Source organism: Lycium ferocissimum, chromosome 9 (assembly GCF_029784015.1).
Source record: "Lycium ferocissimum isolate CSIRO_LF1 chromosome 9, AGI_CSIRO_Lferr_CH_V1, whole genome shotgun sequence".
In the NCBI taxonomy this organism is placed as follows: Eukaryota; Viridiplantae; Streptophyta; class Magnoliopsida; order Solanales; family Solanaceae; genus Lycium; species Lycium ferocissimum.
The window spans coordinates 14,521,944-14,548,163 of NC_081350.1; the positions used below are offsets into that span (position 1 = coordinate 14,521,944).

At 34.9% G+C, this 26,220-nt stretch overlaps 1 protein-coding gene and 1 long non-coding RNA gene across 2 annotated transcripts; both read left to right on the forward strand.

Annotated features, from left to right (window-relative positions):
- Positions 1-11,527: 11,527 nt before the first annotated feature.
- On the forward strand, positions 11,528-13,577 carry LOC132069239 (uncharacterized). Its single transcript, XR_009417711.1, has 4 exons — positions 11,528-12,008; positions 12,100-12,963; positions 13,063-13,220; positions 13,287-13,577. It is a non-coding gene; the product is annotated as an uncharacterized LOC132069239 (long non-coding RNA).
- A 10,863-nt stretch (positions 13,578-24,440) lies between these two features.
- LOC132069240 (uncharacterized) lies at positions 24,441-25,522 on the forward strand. Its single transcript, XM_059462651.1, has one exon. It carries the CDS (start codon positions 24,550-24,552, stop codon positions 25,123-25,125), a length of 576 nt encoding a protein of 191 aa, XP_059318634.1. The 5' UTR covers positions 24,441-24,549; the 3' UTR covers positions 25,126-25,522.
- Positions 25,523-26,220: the final 698 nt, after the last annotated feature.

Genomic DNA, 26,220 nt, shown 5'->3' on the forward strand with positions numbered 1-26,220 from the left:
AGCTCTTGTTATTAGTTCTTACCAAACCCTAATTATTTTCCCAAATAAATCAAGGTTTATGGAATAAGCTAATGTTTGCAACCATCAACTAACAATGAATAATGAAGAACTCACAAACCTTAACAATCCATTATGCATATATCACAACTAGAAACCTATGCGCAAAACACCCATCCTTGGGTCCACAACCTCAGTAGGAAATTTAGCTACTCGTGGAATTGATAAAAACGCAAGACATTGTAATTGTTGTTTGAACTTACAAAGAGAATTGAAGATAAACTAAATAGAGTAGTCTTGAAACCCTTGAAAGAACTCAAAGTGCTCAATACAAGTCTTCAACTCAAGATGTCTAAAAAATAAAACCTAATCATGTATTTATACAAGTCAAAAACTTAGAATTAATAAAACAAATCCTGCCCAAGTCGGCTTGCAACTCGACAAATCGTCAATGTACATCGACGGTACCGTCGAGTAGTGATGATACAAGTTGATGGTCTGATGACAGAGAACCAAGCTTCAGAACTTCAACCGTCGATGTACATCGACGAATCGTCGAACATCGGTCCGTCAACCTTCCCGTCCTTTTGCATCCCAAAGTTGCACAGTCTTTGAACTTTCACTCATAGAAGATTGACAACATACTTGACGGACCGTCGAGCATGTTGACAGTCCGTACAAGTGCATAACAGTGCCTTGTCTTCAAAGTTCCTTGTTTTCAAATGTTTTTGCATTCCAACTTCTAAATAACTGCAACATACACAAAACACATAAAACGAACATAAGCTCACTCAAAAACAAGAAAACCTTAAAGTCAAGAAGCATTAAATATGCCATAATTTCACGGCACATCACAGACCCCTGAGCAGAGACCTACTCATATAGTACACCCCGCTGCAGCTATGGCTCCCCGAATTGATGCAATGCCAGACCTGGGGGATGATCTTAGACCCATGGCGGGCCTTGTTATGACCTTGACTTATCACTTTACTTTAAGATAGCTCGGGCAGGCACTCTTCTTCGGAAAGAGGAGTTGTTTGCCTTACCACACCGACCTAGTTGGGAGGTTTAGAAGATGTGCCGTAGCCGCCGAGGAATTGTACCTCCGGAGAGGACGCTTATGAGTTCATCTTGGATGTGTACGAGTTGTTACAGAATGGGGATCATAGAGTCCCATGGAGTGAATATGTGTCCTACGGGCTTCGTGGAGACGCGGAGACTCGTGGAGGTATTTTGTTGCTTGCGTCCGAGGTTCTCCTCCCCGATTTCGGGACTCGATTCCCGGGGCTTCTTCGAGGAAGTATGTGCCCCGGGCTTTGAGAGGGGCGTATAGGGATGAGTGTCTACATCTTCAGCAGAGGGGATTATTTGTGGAGGCCTACGTGACTACGTCATCCGTATCCGACCCGTTATTGGGCCTTCCGATTCCCCGGGCTCGACAAGATTAGGCGCTTTGTTGGTGGGCTCGTTAGTTCTCTTCAGATTCCTTGCCTTCGGATGAAGGCTATCACGGCTTCCTTCCAGTCCATCATTGAGCATGCTTCTTTAGTCGAGGCCGTTAAGGCTTGCGCATTTGGAGGGGGGAGTGAGAAGAGGCAGCGAGTGATTGGGAGTTATAATGGTTATAGATCGAGGGACGCCAGTCAATTTTCTAGGCCGTATCAACCATATTCCGGCCGCCCATACTGGTCGGCTTTTCGAGTTTCTCCGATCGCCACCCAGCCGGGAGCTCGTTTTCTCGACCAGTAGATAGGGTTATTCCAGCCGGGTCCTCAGCTTAAGCCTATTAGTCTTTACCCTCTAGGGGTTGTTTTGTGTGTGGAGAGTTTGGCCATATTTCTAGGAGGTGTCCCCGATCACTTCGGTAGGATCATCGCCACGAGGACCGGCTAAGTCGTCAGTAATTGCGCAGGCACTTCTCAAAAGTGGCGGTGCTCGATTGGCGGTGGCGCTTCTCGGGTTTCTGAAGAGGTTGATCCCTGTGGTCGGGCAGAGGCGGGTCCCCCGAGTTCTAGAGGTGGATCTCGCTCCGGACGGTGGGGGCCCGATGTTACTCATTTCCGTGTAGACCCCGCGCAGGCCTCGACGTCGTTATGTTGGCCACTCGTTTCGGGTTCGACTAGAGTTAAACATATGTGTTATTTGATCCTGGATCCACTTATTCGTATATGTCTGCATATCTTGCCGTTGATTGGGATTTTTCTTGTGACAGCATAGCTGTACCTGTTCATGTGTCTACTCCGGTCGGAGATTCTGTTATGGTTGATCTAGTTTATTTGTCATGTTTAGTCACTTTTATAGGGTATGACACTTGGAATAGATTTGATGATTCTTGATATGGTGAGTTTTTACATTATCTTGGGTATGACCTGGATTTTTCCTTATCATGTGATCTTGGACTGTCATGCCAAGACAGCCACGTTAGCTATGCCGGGTATTTCTAGACTTGAGTGGATAGGTACTCCTAGCCTCGCTCTGAAAAAGATCAAATCTTTTCTTCAGGCGAAGATATTAGTCAACAAGGGGTGCTTAGCTTATCTGGATCATGTGTGTGACACTACTATTGCATCTCCACCCCTTGAGTCCATTCTTATTGTGAGCGAGTTCGCGGAGGTATTCCCGCCGGATCTGTCGGGTATGCCACCCGATTGCGATATTGACTTTTGTATTGACTTGGGTTGAGACACTTGCCCTATATTCCTCCATATCGGATGGCACCTGCCGAGTTGAGAGAGCTTAAGGAGCAGTTATAGGATTTATTGAGCAAGGGGTTTATTAAACCGAGTGTCTCCCCTTGGGGTGCTCCTGTGTTATTTGTGAAGAAGAAAGACGGATCCATGAGGATGTGGATTGATTATCGCTAGCTGAACAAGGTTACTATTCATAACAAGTGTCATATGCCTCGTATTGATGATTTATTTGACTAGCTTTAGGGTGCTTCAGTGTTTTCGAAGATTGAATGCGTTCGTGCTCACCGGGGTTGAGGATCGGTGATATTTGGTCTTACCAATGCCCCTGCTGCATTCACGACTTTGATGAATGGCATCTTCAGGCCATTCCTTGATTCCTTTGTGATTATGTTTATTGATGATATCTTGATGTATTCCAAGAGTAGATAGGAGCACGAGAGCCATCGTCGCCTTTCACGTACTTGGAATACACCTTTCGACTGCATCGACTCGGAAAGGATGTTCTTCTTGGGTGGTCCGATAATTGTGAGGAGAGCTTTCAAAAGCTCAAGACTCTTTTGACTTCAGCCCCGATTTTAGCATTACTCGTAGAGGGTAAGGATTTCGCGATCTATTGTGATGTATCCCGTATGGGTTTTGGTGTTTTATTGATGCAGGAAGGTAGAGTCATAGCCTATGCTTCCCGTCAGTTGAAGATCCTTAAGAAGAATTACCCTACCCATGATTTGGAGTTGTTAGTCGTGGTCTTTGCTTTGAAGATTTGGAGGCATTACTTGTATGGTGTCCATTGTGAGGTTTTCATATATCACCGTAGTCTTTAGCGTGTGATCACCCAAAGAGATCTTAATTCCAGGCAGCGCCGATGGATGGAGCTCCTGAAGGACTATGACATCTTTATTCTTTATCATTCAGGGAAAGCCAATGATGTGGCTGATGCCTTGAGTCGCAAGCAGAAGAAGCATAATTCTGTTCCAAAGCTTCGTTAGACAATGATGTGGTTGATGCCTTGAGTCACAAGGCAGAGAGTATGGGGAGTTTAGCTCGTTTGATTGTTTCGAGCGTCCGTTGGCCATGGACGTTCAGAATCTGGCCAACAGTTTCGTTTATCTTGATATTTCAGCCCCAGGTAGAGTTTTAGCTTATGTAAAGGTGATATCTTCCTTATTAGATCGAATCAAGACTCATCAGTTTGAGGATGCTCAGTTGAGCAAGATTCGAGATAGGGTACTGAAGGGTGAGGCCAAGGAGGACATAATAGATTCTGAGGGCACTTTGAGGATTAAGGGGTGCGTGTGCGATCCTCGTGTTGGTGATCTGATTCAATTGATCTTGATTGAGGCCCATAGCTCTCGATATTCCATTCATCGAGGGGTGAGTAAGATGTATCGTGATTTGAGACAGCACTATTGGTGGCATCGGATGAAGAGGGATATAGCCGATTTCGTGGCAAAGCCTGGTAATTGTCAGCAAGTTAAGTGGGAGCACCAGTGACCCGGTGGTGTACTTCAGAGGATGCCTATTCTCAAGTGGATGTGGGAGAGGATTACCATGAATTTTGTTGTAGGTCTCCCAAAGACCCTGGGTAAGTTTGACTCGATTTGGGTGATAGTTGATCGGTTGACTAAGTGGCTACATTTCATTCCGTTCCGATTTCGAGATCTTCTTGCGGAGCGAAGTTAGCCAAGTTGTATATTCGTGATATTATGAGATTGCATAGGGTTCCTACTTCTATCATATCTGATCGGGATACTATCTTCACTTTCCATTTACTGAAGGCTTTTACAGAAGTTGGGTGCCGGTTGTATCTTGATGTGACTTTCCACCCCCGGACGATGGGCGGTCCCGAGTGGACGTTCGGTGCTCGAGGATATGTTGAGAACTTGAGTTATTGATTTGTTGGTCATTAGGATCAGCACTTACCGTTGGCAGAGTTTGCATACAATAACAATTATCACTCGAGTATCGACATGGCTCCTTTTGAGGCTTTGTATGGTAGGAGATGTAGGTCTCCGGTTGGTCGGTTTGACGATTTGAGGTTCGACAGGGTACGAATGCATTGAGAGGAGAACCTCTTGAGAGAGTAAGGGTTATTTGAGGCCAAGCTTTTGTGACTCGAGTCGATAGAAAGATGTCTTGGAATCGGGAGGTTCGGGATTTAGAGTTCGACATTAGTGACCGGGTTCCATTCGATCTCACGCCGTGAAGAGGGTGTTAGGAGGTTTGGGAAGAGAGAGGCAAGTTGAGTTCGAGGTATATTGGGTCATTTGAGATTTTTTACCGTGTCGGCAATGTTGCTTATGAGTTAGCCTTGCCGCCAGGCTTGGCGGGAGTTCATCCAGTTTTTCATGTGTCTATTCTGAAGAAGTACCATGCCGACGGTGCTTACATTGTTCGTTGGGATTCGATATTTCTTGATGAGAATTTGACCTATGAGGAGGAGGCTATTGCGATTTTGGTTAGCGGTTCGAAAAGCCGAGATCCCAAGGAGAGACCGCCCCGAAGGTGCAATGGAAGCACGCTCTGCTACGGTGAGGCCACTTGGGGATGCGAGTTCGATATACGTAGCCGATATCCTCAGTTGTTCGCTGATTCGGGTCCTTCTCCGTTCCTTTTCCTTCATCGCTCGAGGATGAGCGGTGGTTTAATTGGTATCTGATGTAACAACCCGCTTGGTTGTTATAGTCTTTTTGACACTTTTGACCCTTCTCCGAGCTGTTCGGGGTTGATTTGGGTGACTTTTTGAGAAAATTTGGCTCTCAGCGAAAAGAGTTGACTCAAAGTTAACTTTTGGGTAAATGGACATTTTTCAAAAATTCATCGATTCCGAGAGGTTCGGGGGGTCATTTAGAACTTGTGTGCATATCTGGTTCAGTTCCCAATGCACTCGAGTGCATTTTAAGACTTGGGTTGGGAAGTTGAAATTGAGGTATTAGGAGTTGACTCGGTCAAAGAGACCTCAATTGGGAATTTCAAGGCCACGAGTGAGTTTGTAGCGTGTTTTATGTATATCTGCATATCCGGTATGTGAGCAGATGACCTCGGGAGTTAGTCGGAAATTCGGTTCGAGTTGTGAAACTTGGAGACTTTTCTGGTGTCTGGTGCCCGCTTTGGCGCACGACCAAAGACCGCGGCACGGCTTCTGCTAAGGGGTAGCTCACCCCGTCATGAAGCGTCCTGTGCAATTCTAGCTTGACCGCTACAACGATCAAGGGACCGCCGAAGCGGTGACGCTGAAGCGACCTGATGGTCGCGGAAGCGGGTGTCGGGCAGTTAAGTCGTTAAGTGAAGTGTTAAATGTCCTAAGTCCCTCATTTATTACTATTTCGAAATCTAGGCTATTGGGAGCAATTCTAGGATATTCTTAGAGGAAATTCTATGTGGTAAGTTCTTCTAATCCCTTTACTATTCCAATTTCCTTAAACATCTTAGAATTCATTTATCTTGATAGTTCATTAAGTGATTGAAGATTAAAAGTAGGTTCAATGAGTTATTCTTTCTAGGCTTCTAAATCATGATTTGTTGGTTGAGTTAGCTTCTTTAAGCATGGAATTGATGATTAGAACCCTTTATTTCATAATTTCTTCCTAATTAAGGCTAATTTATGGAACTGGAAATTAGGGTTTATACCCAAATTTGGGGGTTTTGTCTAGAATTCGAATTTGAGTAAATCGCCGATTATTCCACGTAGAGCTTAAATTTCATGTTAGAACCTTTAGATTCCTAATTTCACCCTTCTAGTTCATAAAACATATTCCATAGGTTGGGGATTTGGGTTTTGAATAAAAGTCGGGTTTGTTTGATGTTCTTCTTGATTCGAATGTGCCTAGACTTTCTTTATCTCGAGGCTCAAAGGAAAGGGAAGTCTAAGGAGTGATTGTTTGGTGATATTGCTATTTGGCCTTCTCGGTAGGTTACGGTTTACCCTATGGTGAGACTTCGTTTAGCAAAGCATATATTTACACGATATTATCGGAGAAAGCATGTAAACCTTCGAATATGAAGTTGGGTTGGATATTGTCTTAGGTTGGGCCCTGTTGTGTTATTGGAGTTAGCCACTCCGTTGTGTTATGACTTATCCTGTTCTATTGTTGTTGGCTTGATGCCACGTGGAGATAGTAGATATTGAAGACTATATATATATATATATATATCTTGACCATGATAGTATCTTACTTGTTGATGTTTGATATGAGGATAGTGTTCTATTATGGCTTATTGTGTGGCCTTTTCATGATATTGTTGGTGTGCCCATGTGTGGTACTTGTGCTATTGATTTGATTATTGACATTGAACTCATACATTGCATGCATTCTCATCCTTCATGATATACTGTTGATACATTAATGATACTTGAGAAAATACTATTATGAGCTAGGCTCAGTTGGAGGAGAGTGACGTGAGGACCAATTTTCGATGGTTGTCCGGGACCGAGGTTGTGCGTAGCGATTCAAGGGTTGTTAATGCGGAAACATGAGGTAGCGATTCGGGTTGTTGCCGAAGTGAGGGTACATGGACTTCGAAGTGTCCCCGGGACTGTGCTATTGAGATGTGATGTTCCATCATCGGAGTACATGTGTACACAGCATATGCATTGAGTTCATATTTCATACATTATTGCATTGCATTGCACTATGGCTTCTATTGTGATATTCTTGTGATGTGTTTGTGATATACGGATTCTGACTGAGTATTTGAGACTTGTCATAATTAGGTTTTGATGCTAAACATAGGTGATGATGTGTACTTGGATTATGGCTTGTGTTTGACTTATACCTCTTTGATTTATATGTTTATCTACTTTGTTGTCTTAATATGTGTTAGCTAAACTTAGTCGGCCTATGATACCTACCAGTACTTGTTGTTTATCGACCCGCACTTGTCGCATTCTTTTATGAACGCAGTTCCGGAGTAGGATAGACCTCTCGCTTCTCGTGGCTGATAGTGGATCGAGAGTTGCGCGTAAAGTCTTACAGGGTGAGCACGAGGACGTCCGCTGCCTTGGAGATTCTACCTTTATCTATGTCTTATTTCATATTCTGAGACAAATTCAGACTATTGATGTATTTTGTTACTTTCAGACTTGTAGTACCTAGTTAGAGGCTCTTGTATGGTTAGACCAGACTCTGGGTGGATTTGATGTATTTCCTTATTTCCGCACATTTCTATATGATTATTATCAGACTTACGTAATTCTTATCTCTTCCGCTTGTTTATTTGCTTATTTATGACTTTTCAATTGTTGGGATAAGGGTTCGCCTACCGAGGTGGGAAAGGTAGGTGCCCGCATGACTTAGCTAAATTGGGTCGTGACACATCAATAGTTTGGCTCATTTATGCCATCGCCCGTGACCAAAATGACTCATCAATGCCATTTTTCATTAACGTCGGTTTTATAAAACCAGATAAGACACGTGGCCTCCAATTAGAGGTCTACGTCGTTTAATTTAACTAGCCCAATTTTAAATCCCAAATAAATAAAAAAATTCGACCCATACACCCGACCCACCCACAACCATAATTTAGTTGGAGGCCACGTATCATATCTGGTATTGTAAAACTGGCGTTAATGAAAAATGGCATGGATAAGTCATTTTGGTAACGGACAATGACATAAATGAGCCATTACCGATAGTTCGATGGCATAAATGAGCCAAACTATTGATGAGTGGCATAAATGAGTCATACTATTGATGAGTGGCATAAATGAGTCATTTCTGATAGTTCGATGGCATATTTTAAGCCTTTTCCATTAATTTTATCTATTCTTCGTAAATCGCTCCTTCTTTTAATGTAGTATAGTATTCAGAAAACTTTGTGCAATTTCAACACATAACATTACTGATCATTCATGCTTTATTCGGTTGGAATATAATGGTTGGACACTTTGGATTTCACAGGCTTCTGAAACTCAAATTTGCTCCAGCCGGAGAAAGCGGGAAAATACTTACTGTTAGAAGTAAGTTCTCTACTTTTTTTGTTCTATAAGCTTAATATTATTTTGTGTTATGCTTTTAAATTTAATTTAGCAAGTCACAGTTATCTTCTTGCTTAAGGAATTTTGTCCTTGGTTGAGAGTTATCTTGCGGTCTGTTGTAATCTGACTAATTCAAATTAAGTGAATCTGTCACCACATAATTGATAATTTAAAATTGGTAATGCAATGGCTCTGTTTGGTATGTTTTTTTCTTTTATGATAAGGCTATGTAATGATATTTGTGTAACTGTAAAGGGAAAAGTTTACATGTTAAGTAATTATTTGTGGCACTAGAGCTATAGATCAAACACATAAAGGCACTCTGTTAAATAAGTGAGAAGTTGACTTTGTTAAATAATTATTATGGTACTTTACTTCATTTTGTTACTGTTCATTTATAACTAGTTAACTTATCCGCGCTTCGCGCGGTTAGACACGTGTTCTATAAATTTTCTTGACATAAAGGGATACAAAATTATATTATATAATAGAAATCTTAAAAAATAGACATACAGTAAAAGACATACATATAAAAAATATTGAAAGATAAAATGAATGTGTAAGAATACGCTAAAGCAGCCAAGGATGTCAACAACCTTTTTCTATTTGCGTCTTTAATCAAAAAAAAAAATTATAAAATATATCACAATATTAATCTATCTATTAAACGTCAAATCAATAATAATAATCTATTAACCTAATTATTAGCCATAATTATTATTATTATTATTATTATTATTATTATTGTTGTCGTCTAACATATTTCAACCTTCTAAATATTTGTAAAACTATTTCCGTTTATTTTTCTTTCCAAACCCAAACAATGAAAGTATGTTTTATAGTAAAATTTACTTGGCATAGCTTACATTATTACCTAGAACATAACTAAACTTTAAAATAATTATATTTATATATCACTTTTTTACCACTCATCCGCTCCCACACCCCTAAATTTAAGCCAAAAAAAGGTCCCTCTCACCTATCCCCCTAAATACACACCATTATGCCCAATATCCCTTAATTTCCTCCAATTTCAAATCAGTTTTATAATAGTTCAACTTCCTTGTTTATAATTAACTACTCATTAATTTCACTCATAATTCAAATCTAATTCCCAAAAAAAAATCGATTTTTACGTTTAATTTAATAATAATTTTAATTCCTAATGTTTTGGATTGATATTTAATAGTTGTTTTGCATATATATTTTGGCTATATTTTAATTGTTTTTTTGATTATTATGTTCAATATTACTTATTCGTTTCGTTGACTATATTTCAAATATTTTGACTATATTAAAATCAAAAATAAAAAATTGTCAAAGAAAACGTTGTTACCTCAATTATGAACTCAATTATGACTATATTTTGGCTAATGTATTTTGATTATTATGTTCAATATTATTATTTCGTTTGTGGACTATATTTCGTATATATTTTTCTATATATTTTGACTATATTTTTCAAAATTTAAAAATAAAAAAAATAAAAAAGTTGTAGTGAAAACGTTGTTACCTCAATTATGTACTCAACTTTAATTCGGTATTTCAATAGGTGAATTCAAATATATATTCGTCGTTTAAAACGAGTTTTGTTCACTGGTTTGATATTGTTATTTTTCAAAGTTTTTTGATGAACTAGTTTTTGAACCTTTTTTTTTTTTTTTGGTTAAAAATATGAATGTACTTTTTGAATTCAATTTTTTTTTTAATTTGTTAACAATGAGATATGAAGATATGAAATGGGAGGATATTTGCGTGAATTAAGGAACATTAAATACCGATTTTAATTTAAATTGGAATAGATTTTGTTTCCATAAATAACTTTCAGCTTTCTCGCCGTGCGTATTTTCATATATTTAACGCGTCTACTACTAAATAATCGAATTGTAAATGTAGAACATATCTATCGAAAATTTTACTTATTGTTATCCATTGAAATCAAGAAAAAACAATCGGTCTATCACTGTTGGCATGATTAGTCACTTGTTTGCAGAACTAACCCCAATAATAACTGTGTCCTTTGATTTGTTTGAAATTGCGAACAAATATCACTCGCATTGTCGAACGTATGAATTACGTAGTTTAATTTCTAAAGAGTTGAGCAAACTTCGACAATAGAATTATTTCTGAAAACCTCCAAATCAGTTAATAAAGTTAGTTATAATAGTAGAAAAATTGTTATTTGCTCATTAATTGAGAAAATAAAAAATGTTAGGAGAGTTTAAGCTTGTGAATAATTTGAATAAAATTATATATTTATTAACCTAAAAATCAATATATAATATAAAACTAGGCATAGACAATCCTATGTGGCACCTCTCTATGACCTCCATTGACATTTATCTTTTTTCTCTTTTTTTTTTTTGGATTTTTTATGATCTTTTTCTATATAATAAATCAGGCAAATCACCTAAGAAATGCCTCACAAAAATGAATGCTCCTGCAACCCACGTTTGAGTATTCAATACAGCCTTCTATTACGAACCAATAAAACCCAGCCCACGTAATAGCACCTTAAACCATATTAAATTGGTTGGCATTAAACCCCAAAGAAGCGTTTTTCAATTTCATCCAACTCTGAACAAGAAACCCAAAGAAGCATTCTTCCATTTCCCAAACTCTGTAAGGTACGCTTTCTTCCACAGAGTTTTCTGATTAAAGATTCTTCATCTTCATCATTTGCAATTACAATGACTTTTAATGTCTATTAATCTCTGAGTAATTACATTGCTAATTATTTCTTGTGCCTCTTCATACTCTAATTCTTACACTATATATAGATTAGAAGTGAATCTTTTTCATATTGTCGGTTGCTTAGTCTTTCTTCCTTTTTATTGGATTTTAGAATGACAAATTCTTTTCTTTTAGAGTTGGTTACTCATAAAGATGATTGGATCACAAGGGTTAGGATTTGTCGAATTTGCGATGCCATTAATCCCAAGAATAACGGCGAATTGATCAGTTTGGATATGATTTTTATTGACGAAAAGGTACTTTCTTACATGATTTTTATTTTCATATATCAAATTTTTTGACTTTTGATCCTCAATTCACTTTCGGCTTTCTTATATCAGGGAAATTTGATGCATGATATCGTTAGAAAGAGTCATGTTAACAGGTTTAAACACAAGTTGATTGAAGGTTCTTTATATACCACCAAGAACTTTAAAGTCGTAGAAAGTTGTGTGGATATAGACCTGTCGAAAGTTCATTGAAAATTATTTTCTTTGCCTCAATTGCAATCAAGAAATTGTCCGAAGATATTGGTGATATTCCTATTAACGGATTTCAGTTTATTAAACCTGATATGATTGAGTCAAGGGTGCGCAACAACACTATCTTATCAGGTATATACACTTAGTATTATCAATTTTTTTGATTAATTAATTAAATATCAACGTTATTCTAATAAGAAATACTTTTCCTCTACATTTGTAGACGTGGTTGGTTGTTTATGCGGAGTTGGGGATATGGAGAGCGCTGGATCAAAGTGGAAAAAAAGGGACATCCAAATTGTTACGGATTAGTATACCCCTTATCCCATTTTAAGTATTTTTGGTTTGTTATCTTTGTAAAGGTGATTTTGTAATACAAAACACACAACCTTGATAAATTTCATCGATCATTGAGTCATTTTAGTCTATATTTATTGGATTCTGGCTTAAACAGTGTTTTTATGGATACTCTAGGTGCCAACAAAAGTGCACTCATTATTGGAACTCTTTTGTTTATACCTGTTAAATTTCTACACTATTTGCACATGTCTATAAATACATAACCTCTTAATCTCCTCTTTACAGTCACTCAATAGTCAACATTATTGGAACTAGATGTTGGTCGTTTCTTTTTATTAGATTTAGATGAACTGTTAAATTGTGATTTGTCTTTTTTCTGCATAGTTCGGCGAAATAAAAAATTACCTTATAGGAATAATTTGGAGAACAGTTTGCTCCTTATTTGTACAAGAAGGATTCTAGCCCGTATATAGTCATTTTAACTTCCACCACAGTTAAAGAATTTTGTGGTAATTGTTTCAGATTTAATTGTCGGTGTTATGTATTTATCTGTTAATTTTCTGAGTAATTTCACGGTTATTTTCTATTGCATCCTTTGTTAATAGGTGAGGTTAGCTTCTCCACCACCTCTGCAAGCAAAGTATATGCAAAAGTTTTCTACCATGTCCACGGGAGTGCAAATTATCGAAAGCTCTAATGTTAATACCATTCCTATAGAGGTAGAGATGTTTTTTAACCGGTGGACATTAAGGAGTTGTTAGAGTCTGATTGGAGTCCTAAAATACATGTTATATTTTCCTTCTTAAGTTGTTGATTTCCCATTTCAGCAAATCAACCAGATGCTTGTACTATATAATTGTATTTTTTTTTAAAAAAACATTTGTAGGAATATGTTGTTACTGTAAGGGGAAAAATTATAGGAATACAGGACTGTTTTGGCTGGTACTACATTTCATGCAATGCGTGTTTAAAGAAGATTAGACCCGCAGATGGTGTATATCGATGCCACCAGTGCAATAAGGATTGCAAGTTTCCTTTGGTGAAGTAAGGAAGAAGTACTATGAATTTGCTTTGTATTGTGATTTAATCTAACTTATTATCTAAACATAGGTACAAGATACACATAAAAGTGAAAGATAAAACTAGGGACACTACAGTTGTCCTATTCAATGATGTGGCTGAGAAACTCCTTGATACATCAGCTCACAAGTTGTTCAACAAGCTGTCGTTGAGTAACAACAATGATGTGCCTGCCCAAATCAAAAGCCTCTGTGGGAAAGATTTTATTTTTAAGCCCAAATTAAATAAGTATAATTTGAAAGAGGGGCTTGAAAATTTTACAGTATCTAAGCTTTGGATTCCAGATGAGGATTTGGAAGTACAATACAAGCTAAGGAAAGAGGAAAAAGTGTTGTAATATAGATTGTTTAAATATGTAATACACAATTAGAGTATAATCGGTAAATAATCTACTTTTTGGTTGCTTTTGCGGGGGAAGAACTTACTAGAGGATGAAAGCGAGCCAAAAGATCAGGGGAGCGAAGGATTGTTCAATGAAACGGTAATTTGATTAACTGTTTTAGTTATGGAGCTAAACTTATTATTAAGGTATACATGTTTAATAGAAATACTTATTATTAAGGTATACATGTTTAATAGAAATGTTGAGAAATTTACTTTTTCAAAAACAAACAGGTATATGTTGTTGTCTTAGTGGATAGCTCGGAAGAACTACAGGCCATTGATGGTGCTAAGAGTCGAAAAAGAAGAAACCTAATCGTAGATGACGATGAATCAAGTGATGAAGACACAAATAAGTGCAAGAAATAGACTGTTTATTTTTGCCACGGAACTTTAACTGTTGTTTGAGCTTAGACAAAATTGTTTGGTCCTTTTTTCCTTCTTAGTTCATTGTGCCCAGTAGAAGTATGTTGATGAAGAAAATGCTCTGTTAATGTCATGTAACTATAGTCTGAAGTGATGATATCCATACTTGTATGGTTTTATCCCGACTTTTATTTCCTCTGTTTTTGGCTTAATAAAGAGTTTGTTACTGGATATTTGGTTCATCAGTGTTTAATGTTTATGTTTACATTGTGATATAAAATTTGTGCTGCAAATTTGGATGGGTAGTTGGAGTTAAATCTCCTTTGATCTCAATTGTGATTGACTTAGTGTGGAATGGGAAGAAGATCTAATAAATGGTGACAATGTCTAGGAGTCTGAAATTGGATAAACATTCCATTCATACACTCTAGACAATCCTTTAAAAATTTCATACCTGGAGCAAATTTAATTCAAAACTCTGCTCATGTTTAAGTACCAGAAATGCGACATTTTCGTGTTCAACAGAACTTCAAAATAAAAAGATATCAAAGACAGTAGAGCATAAGACAAATAAATATCACTCTTAATAATATGTTAAGACAAATAAATACCATTCTTAATTCTTAGAACTTTAAGACAAATGAATACAATTTTCAATGCTGAAACGTGGTGTAGTGCTCCATTAGCTCGGAATACATAGCTCGGAATACAAAACGTATATAACTTAAAGCTAAGCTAATTAACATCACATTTAACGTAATTAAGAGATATAACTAAATGAGTGACTTTGAGGTTTTTTTTTTTTTTTTTTTTTAAACATAGCACATAAATGGTAAAAAAAAAAAAAGAAGAAAAATATCAAAAAAGGAGAAAAAGATAAACAGAATGGTGACAAATAGAGAAGAGTCGCTTACATCACCTTCCCTAAATACATGTATTTGAACTATAGTAAACTAAGAAAATCGTGTATAACCTCTCCAGCCCCCAAATAGGATATATGAATTTCTTTTTCTTAATAAATTATTCTTTTCTTTTAAAAGAATATTTGACACAATTTCTTTAAGTTCTAATTCTACGAAAATGTACATATTGTAGTTTTATCATTTTCTAATTGATTTAGTTTATATTTTTTATTATTCTATCTCTATTAAATTTATAAAAAGTAATTTCAAAACTTAATGTGTTTTTAAAACCGCGCGAAGCGCGACAGGTTCCCTAGTTATCAACAATCTTTGCGTCTCTTTTGTAAACATCCAAATCCACCGAATAGTTATGTCACAATATTGATCTTTGCATCAAAACTCGACCTAAAGAATAAAATTTCTTACCATCCAATAATGCAACTAAAATCAAGGCATCTTAAAGGCAATATGTCAAACTCCCAAAATATAGTTACAGATATTCAAGAAGACAATTGATATTAAAAATTATTATACCTTAACAACAGTGGTGAATCTAGGATTTTCATTGAGGTGGTTCGAAAAATAAAAATGTAGTGATTGGAATTTGAACTTGGAACCTCAAGGTGAATTTTGAACACCCTAAACCAACCTCTTCTCTTGTTTTTTAGCGTGTTCAAAATTCATATATGTACATTAAAAAATGAAAAAAATACCTTATATATACGGTATAATTTTTTGCTGAGGGTGTTCGGGTGAACACCCTCAGAGAGCCCTAGATCCGCCCCTGCTTCACAAATCTACTTTCACTTTTAGAAAATTCATTCCTATTAGAGATCAAAGTAGAAAGTTCTACTTCTGGGTCCTAAACATAATGAAACTAAAAAGAAGAAAATAACATCAATCCAAAATCATAATTATCAGTCAAAAGCACCGTTTCAATGAATCTCCAAAAATAAAATAATAGTAAATAAAATTACATCCACCAAATAAGAGAATTAGAAGAAAACAAACAGCATCCGAAGACAATTATTATCAAGAACAAAAATAACATATCTTTATTATCCAAAAAGAAAATTAGAGTATATAAATTACATCAAAATAATGATATTCTACTCTAAAAATTATGAAAAGATAAAATATGCGGAAAAAAAAAAGATTCCAAACCTGGCATAAAAATCAACATATTGTCTCTGTACAACTTATAACCTTCCTATCATATTAATAAATAAAGATTTAGCAACAGAATTCCAAATATTTGCCTGATAAAAATCATTCATTTGAATATATTTGCAGTAGATAGCAGATAGATCATTGTCCTTACCTTATTGAATTAGTATTCGTAGAAATATGATCAGTTCATGTGTAAGCCTGCTTACATTCCATTACAGATGGATTAAAGTTCATTCCAGGAGAGCTCTGCCGGCGTTGAACACCTCTTATAGGAGGGCATTATGAACCCATTTACAACAAAATTTATTTACGTCCATAATGCATAGAATACAAAAAGACATCAGAAAAGGTAACGTTAGGAAACTCAGAAGGGCAGAGATAATTGGCTGGATAAATGCATAGATATCAAAGATCCAGTATTAGTACTATTATTTATTATTAGTTAATAGTATTATTTATAGGAAAGGAGAAGAGTTATAAAGACAATGAGTTATTTCTCTTGACAGAATTTCAATTTGTGTATGCATAAATATTAATATATATTAACAAATGCTAATTACATGGTAATAAAGGCTATTGTTAGTATTATGAGAATTAAGATATTCATTGTCACAATAAAATAAATAGGAAATAAGGGGAAAATCCCAAAAAATTGAGAAAAAAGCTAAATAGAAATAGTGGTCATAAAGAGGTGTCACATCACCTTGTCTATGCCTAACTTTATATTATATATAGATGTTTGATGATGTATGTGAAAAGCAAAATTGTTGGATTAAAATGGTCTACTCTACTTTAGGTACATATTCTCTTACTTTAACAATAGGTTGCAAAGATAAGTGCTGGTAAACTTTACTGCACATTGCTAAGTTTTACAGTTCAAAAGAATTAAGCTAAAATCCCAATTTTTCTCCCAAGTTCTTAGCTGATTTTAATTTTCTTCTCTATAAGAGTCATTAAACTTTCTTTATGTTTACAATATTACTTTTCTATCTCCTGAATTGTGTAAGTTTATCCCTTCAACTTCTTCCCGGGTCATGAAAGAGTTTAAATAGTTAAAATCTTTGTTCCAAGTAAAAAACAAATACACAACAAAACAAAGGAGGTCGGGAGGTGCCTTTGTAAAGACATCCAATTTTCTGCTTTCTGTAATTTTATATACTCTTCGTAAATAGCTCTTCCTTTTAATGTAGTATAGTATTCAGACAAATTTGTACAATTTAAACACGTAACATTACTGATCATTCGTGCTTTATTCGATTGGAATATAATGGTCGGACACTCTGGATTTCACAGGCTTCTAAAACTCAAATTTGCTCCAGCAGAAGAAAGCGGGAAAATACTTACTATTAGAAGTAAGTTCTCTACTTTTTTTTTGTTCTATATGCTTAATATTATTTTGTGTTATGCTTTTAAATTTAATTTAGCAAGTCACAGTTATCTTCTTGCCTATGGAATTTTGTTCTTGGTTGAGAGTTATTTTGTGGTCTGTAGTAACCTGACTGATTCAAACTAAGTGAATCTGTCACCACATAATTGATAATTTAAAATTGGTAATGCAATGGCTCTGTTTGATATGTTTTTTTCTTTTATGATAAGGCTATGTAATGATATATGTGTAACTTTGAAGAGAAAAGTTTACATGTTAAGTAATTATTTGTGGCACTATAGCTATAGGTCAGACACATAAAGTCACCCCTGCTAAATAAGTGAGAAGTTGAATCTGTTAAATAATTATTATGGTACTTTACTTTATTTTGTTACTGTCCATCTATAATGTTTGATGGTGTATGTGAAAACCAAAATTGTTGGATTAAAATGGTCTACTCTACTTTAGGTACATATTCTCTTATTGTAACACTCTAAGGGCCCGTTTGGCCATAAGAATTATTCACATTTTCCAGAAAATTTTTATTTTTTTCCGGAATCAGCGTTTGGCCATGAAAATTCCAAATACAACTTGAAGTTGTACTCCGGAATTTGAAAAACAAGAAAACTTATTTTTCAAGTTTTTCACCTTTTTCACAATCAAAACAACTACATTTCAGCAAAAAATACAATTTCAAAAACTATGGCCAAACACAACTCCAACTTCATAATTCCAAAAAAAGTGAGAAAGTTTTTGGTTTCTATGGCCAAACGCCTAGGAAGTGCTGATAACTTTGCTGCACATTGCTAAGTTTTACAGTTCAAAAGAATTAAGCTAAAATTCCAATTTTCTCCCAAGTTCTTAGCTGATTTTAATTTTCTTCTCTATAAGAGTCATTAAACTTTCTTTATGTTTACAGTATTACTTTGTTATCTACTGGATTGTGTAAGTTTATTCCTTTAATTTCTTCCCAGGTCATGAAAGAGTTTCATCTTGCAAGAGAATACTTATGTTCAACAGTCATAATTCAGATTCCAGCTCAATCTCATACAGATGTTGGAGCACCTACAATCTTTCTACTTTTGTCTTTCTAGCGAACCACCTATGTAACTTTGTTCCACAAACAATGTCTTTGTTTTGCTTTTCCTCCAAACTACTCCTGCAACTTTGTTCCACAAATGAATGTAATATACTATATATGAAGTATGTCATGTTAATATTTAGTTTAATCATCTCTCATTTATTTGCCTCTCAATAGTAACAAACACCCGTGCCTTGCACGGGCACAAACCATCCAGTAAATCAAAAAGTGGGGGCATGTCAACTAAATCAAGTAAAAAAATTTATAAATCAAAGGTGGGTCACAACAATATAATCGAGTGAAAAAGAAAGAAAAATGAAAAATAAAAAGTGTGGCCACTATAACTAAATCAAGTAAAGAAAACAATGATAAAAAAGTATATAAAAAAAAAAAAAAAAAAGGATATTGACACCTATATATAGCCCTCAATAGATACTGGTAAGAATTAAGATTTTAGCTAATGATTAGACTTATCAACTAAAGCATAGAAAGATTGGCAATGGGTAGCCAAATCTACCAAACGAACTAAAACATAGAAAGCTCCTAATTACACCGGCAATGAATATTTAACTTCCAATTTCACGTTTGTGCTCTTCCAAAATCCAGGTTCACTAAAAAAATTGCAAACAGTAAGGAAATATCTCATGAGTTCAGACGGTTACATGGTAGTAACATGTATATACCTTGTGTATATCAATATATATCCATGTATATAATTATTACACTTGTAACAAACTACGCCGACGACTCGGTATATCATATATTTCAGTGTATATCACACATAAATTTTCATGAATATTCAAAGATATACATGATATGCATGAATATACAAGTTTTTGTGTGTGTGTGTCTATATATATATATATATATATATAAACCAGGCTTTCGCCCTCTATTCTAGCTGGAACAACTGCTTTCAAACATCAAGAATTGATGATGCTCCCCTTAGGACTGCAACTGGCCCCCCAGTAAATGGAACGGGCTGGAAATATATTACTGATTTTTCACCATGGTCAGAAACATCTTTAGTGCTACTATCACATTATATATATAATGTATAAACAATGAATCTACACTATTATATAGCACAGATACACTTCTTATACAAATCTACCTGACAAATTTACATTATAAAGTGAACAAAATAGACAACTCTTAAAGAGACTATAATATAATCGTAATATTTAATGTTGAAGATTCCATTATTTCGTAATTTTCTGCATAGAAAATGTTCGTGATTAATCTGAAAAGTTAAGCATACTTTGATATTTCAATCGAGAAATTATTTTGAGATGTCTTTTCTTTCAGTCGTTCTCATCTTAAAAATTAAAATTTCTAATAGAAAATTCATTAATGCAAAGAAATTCTGGAGGCATTTCCTCAAATTCTTTTTGTATATTTTACGATAAAAAGAAGAGAGAGAGATTATGCGGTTGTATGGTGTTATAATTTGATATCAAGAAGAATGACCTTTTTTCTTTAAATTGGAAGAAGATAGAGTAGTTCATGGTTTTGCCATGGTTTTTGGAGGATAATGACTGAAATAACTCGGTATATTTTAGAGATGAAGGATGGAGAAGATGTGGTGTGGTGAATGCTTGGTGTTTGGATGAGCAGTCGACTTAAGGGGTTTCAAATGAAGTGAGAAGGTGAGGGAATTAGGTCTTGAAAATATTTGGCTAAGGTGATAAAGCTGGCTGAATCATGTAAGTAACAAATAAAAAGCTAAATAAGAAGCTGGGCCAAACTAGTAGGTGTAAGCTAGACACCCTACGAGTTCTTCACGGTAATTATAAGAAGTTGGGCCAAATTAGTTGTAAACTAGACACTCGACGGTAAATATCACTTAAAACAAAAGGATGTAAGGCAAAGGCCAAAGACGAAGATAATATGATTTGTAATAATAACCTAATAAAATGCACAAATTCACCTTAAGCGATACATACATGATACATAATGCTCTCATACGGTAAGGAAATAAAAGTACTTTCGAAAAAGAAAGCCAAAAACTATTTAATTTGAAGGAAAAAATAAGTTAAAACTTGCCCATCACTGATGTGCAGCCACAAAACACCCTTTTTGCTTCCTCCCATTTTCAAGATTCATGTGATTCTATCACAAACTAAAGCAAGGTTTGGTATTTATTTATTTTCCTTTCTTCATGGTAGCTCATATCTTCCCCAAAAAAGCACAAGATTTTGCCTTTTGTTTATTTCTCGTGAACTTCATTGTTCTTTTTCAATTTATGTATCCATATAAGGTAAAAAGGACATAGAAAGGTCATTATATTCTTTTCTTTATTTTCTACTTTTCATGGTTTCATTTTCTTCCAACAAGATCAAAAAAGTGATCGTCCGAGTGCAGTCCCCGTGAACAAAGTCACAAACCCTTCACATCTCATAGGGAAAAAGCATATTCACCTGATCCTCTTGTGTAGTTAGATTATAATTCTCTTATGACTTGGAAAAAAAGTGCCGATAATAATTTTTATTCGAGATTAGATATTGAAAATTGATATCCTACAGTAGAAATGATAATGGTATTTTTCCTTCAAAAGTAACTAACCACTGTAAGTTTAATAACTCCGCGTGCATAAATAGATAAAGTAAATAATCGGTTAGTATTTTCCTTTGGTTAGTGGTAGTTCTATACAAGGGCGGATGGGTCCGATAAATTATATAATATAGACTGGTTAAGCATTTTTTGCGCGGATTATCCTTCTTTTGGTGTGGTCTTTAATTTTTGTCCCTCAAATTGGAGGTCTTTAATATTTAGCCTTCGCTTAACACCCAGATGTTCTGGATTCGAATCCAGGCTTGGAAAAAAAAAAAATTGCAAGGCATAAGATGGGATTCGCAGGGCAGAAGTTGGGAGACATAAGTTGGACTCAACTTATGCCTTAAGGCAAACTTTTACCCAAAATTAGGCTTAAGGCAAACTGTCTTTAAGCGCCTAACTTTGTCCAAAGTTTTACGCAAAGGTTTGCAAAATTCCAAAAAATATATATATATATATATATATATATATATATATATATATATATAATTTTTTTTTTGTTTGTTTTTTTGCCTTAAGGCAGAGTTTGAAACCTAGGCATAAGTTGGACTTCAACTTATGCCCTGAGAATCCCAACTTATACCTTGTGATTTTTATTTTTTTTAATTTTTGACTGAGCGGGGGTCCGAACCCGGAACCAGGAGGCTTTTAGTGAAGGGCAAAATTGAAGATCACTGATTTGAGGGGCAAAAATTAAAGAACACCCAGTGAAGGGCAATCCTGCAAATTGCCCCCAGTTAAGTGGGATAGTAACCCCACACATCTTGTAACTTAATATTCAACTAAACCATCAAAAGTGAAAATAAATATGTTGTTTGTTTGTTTTTTTGCTTTTACAAATATCGATATAGCTTATGGAAAATATTCTAAATACGATCTTGGACCAACTGTGAATAAGTGAGAGGAGGAATGAAAAAGAGTAAAAGTTCTTTGGTGGTATTTGAACTCCACTTAAATGATGTATGGTGAAATTAAAAACAATAGACTCCAATTCCAACTATGAAAACAAGAATGAGCATATACTATTTTTATTAAATAATCTATATATAATATAAATCTAGGCATAAATAAGGTGATGTAACATCTCTCTATGGTCACCGTTCCTATTTATCTTTTTTTTTTTTTCTCTCTCTCTCTCTTTTTTTTTTTTTTTTTTTTTGAATTTTTTATGAATAATCTACTAACCAAATGGCTTAAAAAGCCTCACAAATTTAATGTTCATATCAGCCCACATAGTACATGATCTTATTGCCAATTAGCTTGGTTTGCAGTAAAAGCAAATTAAGCTTTCTTCAGTCCTTCTCCGTGGGTGTAGTGTGTGCGCAAAAAAATTCAACCATTCCTATTCTTTTAACAATTAGTGCCTTATTAACTCATAGATAATTACACCTCAAACATTTTGTAACTGACACATTACTAATCCTCTTTACTCAAATACATCCTCTATTAACTCTTATATATTATGAGTTATAACCTCTCGCTCCTCCTGCAACATTATAGATTCCTTCCCCTCTGTTCTCTTAAAAAATACTCTTATGTGAACTCATTTTGATTTTACATTTAAGAAAGAGCCAAGACTTTTGAAACTTTGTGATTCAAAATAAGTGTTGAATATTTGTGTGGCTGTAAATCACTTCATAAAGTGAATTTGTTTCCAAATTAAGAAAGAGATCATTCATTTTGGCATGGACTAAAAAGAAAATAGGTTCACATAAATTGAAACAGAGGGAGTATGTTCTTTTGTAAATTGTTATTCAATATTATAGGTTGTTTCTTTTCTTACTTTCTTTATTTTAGCTAGATTTTATCTTTTGCGGTATGTATTCGAGATCTTTTCCGATGTGTTTTTTATATGTATTTGAGACCTAATCCAACATGAAATGCTTTAAAATTAGAATATTCTACCAAAACTTTAAAACAACAATGAGCCAATCATTTATGTGGAAGACTATTTGCAAAGAAGATGGAGTCGCTCTTCAAATTTTGACTGCCCATTCCTATGAAGGTGGAGCTTCATTTCTCGGCATTGTAAAGGTCACAATATGACCTCCTTACAATCTCGCAAAATGTATGTAAAACTTGATGAATTACAGTACTAATCAATTGTATTTTTATTCTAACGGTTGTGGCTCAATCTTTCAATATATGACAGAGAAAGAGGGGCAACAAATAGGTTAGGAATTCTACTGCAAAATATTTTTCAGTGGGGGAGGAGAAACGGAATTGGGTTTGGTTTCTATTTTTGAGTTGGAAAACAAAGAGCTGGACGGGTTGAGGTGCTTTTTATTTTTATATTGCATCTTTCTTTTTCCTTTCTTGATACAACTAAAACAATGAAAAAATTTCATATGAACCAAAATAATGAAAATTCTCCGCATAAATTGAGTGGATTTTTATGGCAGCCAATATTTTTTTTGGCACTAAATTATGGAGTTCCTATAAAGACTATTGTAACCTCTAATCAAGTTAAAAAAGAAAAATAATGGTCAACTCGGTTTCACCTTCTACAAGTGTTGTAACCTATTATATTATTGTATTATTTTATCCTATATTATCTAAAAAATCATGTAGATCAATTTCATGAATTCACTTTTAGTTATTGTGATAACTATCTTTTGAGTTCATGAAAAGATGAGGTGACAAAAAAAGATGCAAGTTAAAGTCTGTTTTATATTTTCAATGCCCTAAAGTGGTTTCACTTTTAATTAATCAAACTATATTTTATAATTTCTCAATATCTTTTGTCATTTTGTTTGTCTATGTAAATGAGAGAGTTATAAGGTTAGATATAACTTCGATTTTCTTTAAGAATTAACTTTACAATATTTTTATTTTTCAATAGTTAGGAAGTTGTATTTTTACAATGAATCTTTGAGATATAATCTGAGAAATTGTCTCATAGCCATTATCAAGTACATTAGATCACACATGGATTCTAAATTTATATATATTTATCGTTAGCAATTTTTATTGTATGTGCTATTTCGAGATCATGAGTTTATAAATTATTTTTTCCTCGATTAGACTACTTAATTAATTACCGCTCAATTTATATCGTCAAGAGAAAAAGGTAAGTGTTACTTACCGACTTTATGTAAAATATAGCAAGTGAGGGTTTTTTTAATTTTTGATAAAAATTACTCCATTACATAGATTATTCAATAATATTATATTCACTAGTTAGTACTGTATAAATATATATGCATGAAAATCTAGTTGATTCAAGATTAATCTCCCCTTTTCTTTGTCTCTCTCCTCCAACTCACTCAAAGGCACACATTCATTAACTGCTGACTTTGAGACGTAATAATTATATTGTCCACATACACTTCTCATAGAATATTGAATTGGAGTATAAATTGGAAGCTTAAGATACAATTTTTCTATAGTACTCATATTCAAGAAAGCCCTCTTTCAACTCTTGCAAAACCAAACACTTATCTTTATCTAGAAGACCTTCTTTCTCTTCTCATGGGACATAATAAGATAGAAGAAACCATTGTTGGGACTAACCACACTAACAAAAAAGTCACACAAAAGCCTCAAAAACTTCCCATGGATGGTCTCCAAAGAACAATATCCGATATCTCATTTGAACTTAGCAAAGAAGTAGTAGTAACCGATCGCGATGATCATAATGAGAAGAAGCTTCTTCCCCCTATTTCTGAAGTTGAAGATGCAAAGTGTGAGTGTTGTGGCATGTCTGAAGAATGCACACCTGAATATGTTAAGAGAGTTAGGGAGAAATATTCAGGAAAATTGATTTGTGGGTTGTGTTCTGAAGCTGTGAAGGAAGAAATGGAGAAGAATGGAGGTAAGAAACTAGAAGAGGCTTTAAATGAGCACATGAATGCATGTTCTAAGTTTAATAGGATTGGTAGGGCATATCCTGTGCTTTTCCAAGCCGAGGCCATGAGGGAAATCTTGAAAAAGAGTAGAGGCAAGTCTCTTAGCCCTAGAGATAACAAGAAAGGTGGTATTGCTAGGAGTTCAAGTTGTATTCCTGCCATTACCAAAGATATTAATGCTCTAAAAGTTGTTGATTAAGCTCAGCAATCTAAGGAGAACGTTCGTTTGCTGATATTATTATCAGTATCTAGTATATGGCCACGTACCTGCACCGACTATACAGTGCATCTAATGTGAGATCATGAGCCATGATTCCAAAACGTTGTTGTTTATTCTATTGTCAGTGAGTATAACTTAGTTAAATCTTATTCACGTTTCTTCATCACTTTGGATCAAGGGGAAGCTCTCATATAGCTTTAGAATTGTTCATGTTGTAGATCAACTAAGTTAAGACGGAGCTGGTGCTTCACAGAATAACTGCTTTTTTCTAGGTAGAATGTTGTAATAATCCTTCTAAGTTCTAACCACTGGGATTTTTGTATGTATACTTCTTTACGAAGTTCTTAAATTAATCTTAATGGTCTGTGTTTAATTTCGTGTTTTGTTCAATTATTTCAGTTGAAAAATCATTGGAGATGTTACCTATTCTGCTGTTTGGTTTGCGATATCTTATTTCCTGGAGTATTTCATGGATGTTGGAAAAGCGTTTTATTATCTGAAGTTCCTAGGGATTTACACTATGTTATGCCGTTTATATATTCCAGCTTCCTACATTACACTATACTTTTTAAGGATTACAGTTTGCCATCTTGACTACTCTCTAAGGCAAATTCAAATATTACCTAAAATGAAATTGGTCAGAGAAAATTTGAGGAAAAAGGAGAAAATTGCAAGATCGTTACTTGCATTTTCTTGTGCCAAAACTTACCTAGCTAACAACCTAAAGAGTGTCCCTGCTCCAATTCAATTTAACCATGAGAACATTCATGATAACGTGAAGGGTGAAATAGACTTTCCCTTTATGGAACCACAGAGTAATGGTTGCCAATATGGAGTAATAAATACGGAAGAAGATGTAGGAAGGACTCAACAAAATTGGTGGTCTAAAACAAACTTAATAAGAGGCCTTAGTTTTAAATAAAATTTCTTATTTTTTTAATTTTAAATTCAATTTTCTGGCTTTCTTGTCATACTGCTTTCCTTTTTTACACTTCAAACTAAAATATTCAATACACTTTTTGTTTGGCAGAATATATAGAAGTGTATGGAGAAAAAAAAATAACAGAATAAATA